Consider the following 7,633-nt stretch of genomic DNA (forward strand, 5'->3'; position numbering starts at 1 on the left):
CCTGCCAATCTTCATTCCACCAATTGCTCCACAATCACCCTCACCCATCATATGGGGCTGGTACAATAGGCCAGAGGTGGCCGCAGTACAAGGGACTTAATAAAGTCCCATCCCACTAGCAATATTTATTATTATTATTATTATTGGAGGGGGTGGGTTTCCCCATGCACCGCGACTAATAGTCTATTGTACGTAACCCTTTGATATTCTACCAGTCTCCATACCCTGCCGGTACTGGTGCTCACTATCAGCCCCATTCAGCCAGCGAGGCTGGCTGTGGTACCCGATGCTTCCCCATGTACCGGAGGCATTGGAAACTACTTGAGCGGGAAACTTTTTACCTAATTTTGCTCAGAGGTCTCCTAGAGACATGAGGATCTTTTGTGTGCTGTACCACTAACATTACAGACAAGTGTTGTAGTACTGCGTGAGATATGGTAACAAGATAAGAATGCTGAGGTGGGACACTTCTCTGATAAGCAAACCTACAAAAGCCTCAATCACAATACACTGTTCCTGGCCGTGATTTTAACAGGTGACCTGCTGATTTCAAGTTACACATATCATTGCTCAGCCAACCTGCATAGCCTCAAATCATAAGAAATAAAACACTGCTGACACTATATCTTATCCTAATCCACATATTCATGAAGGCATACATCACAGACTGTTTTATGGACAATAATTTATGTACAAATGTGTCCATTGAACTTTCATCAAATATACAGTTCTGGTGGTTTTGACCAATTTTGTGCATAACTTCCACCTCAAGGCAGTGTTATAAGGCCACAACATGTTGTGAAACTGACTATATCTTACTGAAATAAGTCTGTATTATTAGTTAAATCTGAAAAGTTTCCCAATTCTGTTACTAATATGACATATCTAGGTTATGCAACAATTCTGTATCAACTTATAAGACATGACCCTGCCTTCCCACATTTGCACCTAACCTGAACTGTGGCAGCAGAACCTGAAGATTCAACAGTTACCAGAACCCACCAGTGGATGTGATTCTGAGTCATCTTCATAACTCCCTAAGGTTCATCTTAATGTGGTCTTCCCATATTTCAATTACAAATATTTTTTTTAGAGTAGGATAAAATAGTCCCCACCAAGAGAATACTGTTTCATATACTACTTTTATTTTTTATTTATTTGTAGGTTATTTAACAATACTGTGGCTAACTCAGACTATATAGGGCTACATGAATGAATGACAATGAATAATGAATTGGAAAGCACATGGAAGGAAATGGTTGCAGCCTAATTAAAGGAACTGTCCTGCTACTTGCCTGGAGAGGCTGAAGAAAATCATAAAACCCTTAGTCAGGACAGTCAGTGTTCTGGCCAGGATTCAAATTGGTCACTTCCAAAATACAAATTGGAAGTGTTACAACTTTAGCTCACTTGTTCAGTGCATTTTACATATTATACAACGGCCCTACTATACAAGACAGACTGAAAAATCGCACATTCAGATATATATTCGGCACAGTGTTATATCTACAATCCCTATCATTTTAGAATATAGGGTTATGTACAAGTCTGAAGTCACTGAAGCTTCACAACAGGATCTAATGTACATAGTAGGAGGGGTAAACTTGGACAACAAAAAGGAACCGAACATCCATGTGTGTTGCCTCTAATTTGGAAATAACATGACACCTACACCAAAAATTACAATCAGACAACTAAGCTGTTAGCAGCAAAACTGCTGACCAGATACAGCACCCAGTTGTAAGTTTATGTCAGGAAATGTCAAGAAACAAACTGCCTCAGGATTTTACAGAAGGGCTCTTCACCTTTACATGTGCATAGGCTGTTACTCCAAGCACAGTGAGTATGATCCCAACACCCTGGTTCATATGGAATGGCTCTTGAAACAGGAGAACACCACCAAGCACGGTAAGACAAAACTTCATGTGTCCCACCATGTTGTACCTTGTTGCAAAGTCAAGGATTCAAATGTCTGTGCACTTCTACAAAACAGCACATTTCACAAAATATAAACATATGCTAAGAATAAATACTGTAATTCCTCTGACACCAGGGGCATGCAGTAGCATAGTTGTTTGAGGCACTATGCTACAAGCCCGAAGGTCACAGGTTCACTTCATGAGGTAGATTTTTCAATTGACCTAACCCTTCCAGCTGCACTGTGGCCCTGGAGTTAACTCAGCCTCTAACAGATATGAGTGCCAGGAATCTTCCTGGAAGGTAAAGGGCAGCTGGCATGTAAGGTTGACAACCTTACCGCCATCTATGATCTGATTGTCTAGAGCAAATGTTCGAGCCTCAACATCTCACAACACTATGGGCCTTCATGGCCTGTTACAGGGATAGCTTTTACCTTTTACCTCTGTCACCTCTGCAATGGAACATTCTGTTTATTAAACCTCCTCACTACTGCATTTGTTACTAGAGACTGAGAAAGTAAGGTCACCTCCACTAAATCTCAAAGAAAGGTGTAAAAATGTACAGTGTGAACTTAACAAGCACATTCATCAGAAGGAATTACAATTAAGACTTATACTAAACCAACAGAAAATTACACGAAAGTATTCAATGCTAGGTGATGACACACAAACTGGTAAGAAGAAAAATTTATTTGGGCCTACTGAATTAATACACAATTAGTCTTAAGGCTTCAATGTTTGCAGTCACTGCACACCCTAAACTGTTATGTATATACATAAACAACTGTTTAGCATGTGCTTCAAAGTCAACAAGAAAATACAACAGCTCCTGCACAAAAAATTATTCACCATTGCTAAAATAACATGAAGCTGAAACACATAAGAACAGAACTGTTACACACAAGCACTGATGCACAACTGATGCACACAAGCATCACAACACACAGACAAGCAACATCAACTACCTACAGACAACACACGTCAGCAACACCCCGAAGCAAAAAGATTGGGCCAAGCGGGAAAGAATTCTAGGAATTTTAAGAATTCTTACTTCAAATAATGAAACATAATTTTACAGAAGTAACGACGAACAAATAAGAAAGCTACTGTGGTGTGTGAAAACTTTTAGTGAACCGATACTCTGGGTAATTTTAACTATTTGTAATTATTTTAATTAACTGGAACGTGGTTATCTTTGACAAAGTGAAGTTTTGTGTGTTGGTGATTTCTTTTTCTACTATAAATGCCTCTGATGATGGCTCCGTGGTGAGCCGAAACATGTAAGGCAGGTGGTGACGAGGTGGAAAACTTAAAAAAGTGTCACATTTGACGGAAGGAACTTGATTGTTANCCATTGCTAAAATAACATGAAGCTGAAACACATAAGAACAGAACTGTTACCAGTTCATTATCATACATTTGGAATGACAAATATATCTATCCCAACACTAAGTTTCAAGATCCAACATAAAAAAACAATAACAGAAATAAACACACTCTGATCAAACTAATAATGAATGTGAAGTCATCAGTCTAGTTCATGTACTACAGATGTTGCCAACAGATTACACAAACTTGCTCTATGTAAGTACATTTGCTTGGCACCACACATTTCATTCAGTTGATGTTATGATATTTACACTACATAAAATTACTAAATCCTACTAAAGGCAGTCAGTAATCATTTCACATCTGAGGATCACTAACTTAAAAGGATACGTAAGTGGTGATGTGTTTCCAATTATCCAATAGATGGAGAGATTAACAAAAAATGCTGTTATACATGAACTTGCTACCAAACCCTGAAATCACACAGAAGCAATGTATACATAGAATTAACAGACATAAGCCAACAACAAAATACAAGTGCACAATCATTGCACACAGCATAATAAATGTTTAGTCACATTCTGCCAGGAACATAAGAATGGTCTTTTAAGGATATGGTTCAACGGTCAGTATTACTGTTTTAATTAATACTATGCATATATGAGGATGTCTTCTGTATGTTTTAACTGTGTAATCTGACTACAAAAGATTTTTACCTAATTTTAAGTATGACTTGATGACACACATGCACATTCCCACCATGTGCACACACACACACTCACATTAATTTTATTTTATCATTTTTAAAGGAGTTATTTTTACTTAAAGCTCCAACAGAGATAATGTTGTAGCAGTGAAATACAGTACATCATGGGCAATTTAAGAACTGCTGCTGATATTAAATACAGTAGTCTCAATAATTTCACTCCTGCCTGTTCAAGGTTCCGTTAAGCAGTTGAAGCAAATAAGCCTTACATTCTTTTTCACATTAAATTAGCATGACACTTTTGATGTTCTATAATGTAAGTAATGGGGGCAAGTGGTAGCCTGATTGGTTGAGGCGTAATGCTACAAGACGAAAGGTTGCGGGTTAGATTCCCAATGAGGTCAGTGAACTTTTCAATTGACCTAATCCTTTCAGCCATACTATGGCCCTCGGGTTAGTTAGTTATTAGAGAGGGTGGGTTTCCCCATGCACTTAGACCTGTCTTGGTCCATTGTGCTTCCCTCTATGATATTCTACCAGTCTCTATATCCTACCGGTACTGGTGCTTACCATCAGTCCCGCCCAGCCAGCGAGATCGGTCTCTACTAGCTGAGTGGTATCTATAATGCTTCCCCCATCTACCAGAGGTATTAGAGACTACTGTTGGGTGGGAAACGTCCGTAATTTTGCTCAGTGGCCTCCTTTGGAGACATGAGGTTCTTTTACGTGCCGTAAAGCTACGACACGGGACCCACGGCTTAAAATCCCTCCCGGAGGACTTGTTCCCTGAATTTTTCCGCCCTTAAAAATTCGACGACCTCCGCTGCGTATTTGAACCCGTGTACTACGAGTCATGAGGTGGGAACGTTACCTCTAGAGACTACGGAGGCCGCTTGGCCCTCGGGTTAACTCAGCCTCTAATAGAAATGAGTACCAGGAATAGGTGGCCGGCCAGCATGTGAGGCTGACAACCTCACCGCTACCTGTGAGCCCCTTGTCTAGAAAACGTGGAAGCCTTGATATCTCACAACCTTATGCGAACCCATGGCCTGTTACAGAGATACTTTTTGACATTTTTTATAATGTAAGTAAATATTTAGCACACACACCATTATTCATAAAGTCACACACATTGTAAATTGCCTGTCTCTGGGAGAGAGGGTTATATTCTGTACTGGTTGAGTTTTTGGATAGTTCAAAGCAACACTGGCCCCCTTCAATTCAAAGTACTGAAATTCTACTGTATTTACACTAGTATGAATTACATGTTTCATACTAAATATTATTTCCAGATATACAGGTAAACACTGAATGTTGCTTATAAGAAGCAGGTTCTTGCACATACTATTCATATCCAAATTTGAAACTCTTCTTAACAAAGACAAATAAGGTAACGTAACATAGTGTAATTGCTATGCCAAAGGAAATCTGATAACATGACACTTCCAGTCACCCGATGTTAGCAAAAAAAAATAAATAAATAAAATAAAATACTTTACATTTTCAATTTTAAATTTTAAATTTAAAAAAAAATAAATTTTAAACTGGAATTCTAAAATTTACGAGCGTATGTTGTCGAGATTTTAAACAAAACTGACAGGCTAGTGTTTTAGATTTTGGATTGTGTGCAGTGTGAAGCTACGTAGTGAAAAATACGCCTGATGATGGCTAGTTACGGCTGAAACATGTAATGTAGAGGAAAAAAACACAAAGAACTACAACAAAATAAATTGTTGCATTCACGACGGCATTTGTATTATTACATATAAAAAAAGAGAAACTAAGGATGATAAACAGAGAATAGCCTATAAGTCACCTTAGTGAGATTATATTTCCACTTCAGAGAAAACCTACTTTGTTTACAACCTAGTATAAATCGAGGAAATACACCAATAACACAACAGCTGACTGAAACAAATGCTAGTGTAAGCACAGTATTACCACATTTTGGAAATAAAGATCTGGACACAAGTCAAAATAATTAGGGTTAAACACTTCACCAGCTTGGTAACGTGACTTTTACAACACCCAGTATACTAGGTAAAAGTAAAGCTGCCTGTATAGCCCAACACCACAGTGGCATGGAGGTACTTCCATTTTGTTTTCAACCCCAGCATCATGTGTACAGATACACTCCTACTGTTTTACTCATTTGAACTTCAATTATATTTCCCTGGGAGGTAACAGCAATCAGGCGGTGCAAGTAAGGGTGGTAATGACAGCTGCAGGGATGGTGGTGGTGACAACAACAGAACGTTATATCAGTCATTATCAATCCAAACATATGCTCATTATGTCTCTATCAAGTACCAGAACCATATTATGTTTGTATGTTGATCACTTACAACTACTGCAGCAGTCCAGTGTATTGCAATGGTGGTGGTCACTGGCTCAAAGACAGGTACTAAGAGAAGCAAAATTAAGGCCGATAATGGAGCCTGGTAGTACAGAAGCTGCATTGCATTCATTTGTAGCTCATGTTGTTTCTGGCTCACCAACTAAGAACAAAAGTAAAGAAAAATAACCTTAAGACTGTAAATCCGAATTCTTACCAACTTAATTGCGTGGAAGGTAATAAATATACAGTAGAACTTGGTTATAACATCATAAAAGGGACCTAAAAATAGTGTCGTTATAAACGAATGTCGTTGTAACCGAAATGGGCACTTCCACAGTAGCCTTATGTTAGTCACGTAAAAATCTACCAAAAACCGAGTTAAAATGTTGCATTTTTAGTGAAATACGTAGTTAAGTACAGACTAACGTAACATTAACGTGGAATTGCCCAAATGTGTAATATCAAAGACATATTACAGCGCTTTTCACTGACAATACACACCGTATTTCACGAATCACTTTAACTTTCTCTTCAATGCTTAAAACTTTCCTTTTCATTGCCATGTTTTCGCTACTGCACTTCTCTGGGTTTAGGCAGGAACACTATAGGGTAAGTAGACAATGTGNAACTTAAGGGCTACCGAGAAACTCAAGAACAGAATATGTTCAAATCCACACAGCAGGATTACTTCTTACTTAACAAACTCATGAGCACCTATATCATCCGGTCCATTTTTATATGGGCTTTACATGAAGTGAATTAAATTACTCTACAAATGAGGATTTGGCTCTGCATCCTCTAAAATAATTACAGCTGATGGACAAATAGCGTTGTGCCATTTTCTCTGCGATTTCAAATGGTAAAATGACTACTCATCATTTTCCTCAACTTGGTAAGCAAAGGGGAAGCAACTTACACAACAAGTAGGAGTAGTGGTAATACTCTGAAGACGCATTTGGGAGATGCCTGGATCAGAGCCCCACCAAAATATCAGCTATCCAGACTGAGCTTTTTCATGGATTTCCTCAGTCCTATCAGCAAATGTCATGATTATACCTTGATCAGGCCAAGACAGTATCTTTCATTATTATCCAACCATTTTTTGGTATATATTCCAGGATACTGACAGCAACACACACACAAATTAATAGATTCAGTTTTTAAGTCAGGGGACACCTGTAATAGAGGTAAAAACTAAAACACCATCAGAAAATGAAAACAAGCAAACCACATAAAATCCTGAAGAATGGAGTCTTCTGGGATTTGGCACCGTGTATATGTGGTGTTAACCGACGTTTCGGAGGAACGTATCGCCTCCATCTTCAGGGTAGAAGAAAAAAA

General features: G+C 38.4%; 1 protein-coding gene across 3 annotated transcripts in view; it reads right to left on the minus strand.

Moving 5' to 3' along the window:
• LOC111872362 (solute carrier family 35 member E3) overlaps nucleotides 1-7,633 on the minus strand; it is a 31,280-nt gene that overhangs the window by 15,713 nt on the left and 7,934 nt on the right. For all 3 annotated transcript variants that reach the window (XR_002844216.2, XR_002844215.2, XM_023866161.2), the window contains exons 3-5: nucleotides 6,300-6,452; nucleotides 3,639-3,721; nucleotides 1,806-1,944 (exon numbers count right to left, since the gene is read on the minus strand). Coding sequence is in view for 1 of the 3 variants with exons in the window: in XM_023866161.2 (XP_023721929.1) it covers nucleotides 1,806-1,944; nucleotides 3,639-3,721; nucleotides 6,300-6,452 (375 nt within the window). In the remaining 2 variants the exon portion in view is untranslated. The remainder of the gene's footprint in view (nucleotides 1-1,805; nucleotides 1,945-3,638; nucleotides 3,722-6,299; nucleotides 6,453-7,633) is intronic.

Source organism: Cryptotermes secundus, unplaced genomic scaffold (genome assembly GCF_002891405.2).
Source record: "Cryptotermes secundus unplaced genomic scaffold, Csec_1.0 scaffold144, whole genome shotgun sequence".
Lineage (NCBI taxonomy): Eukaryota > Metazoa > Arthropoda > Insecta > Blattodea > Kalotermitidae > Cryptotermes > Cryptotermes secundus.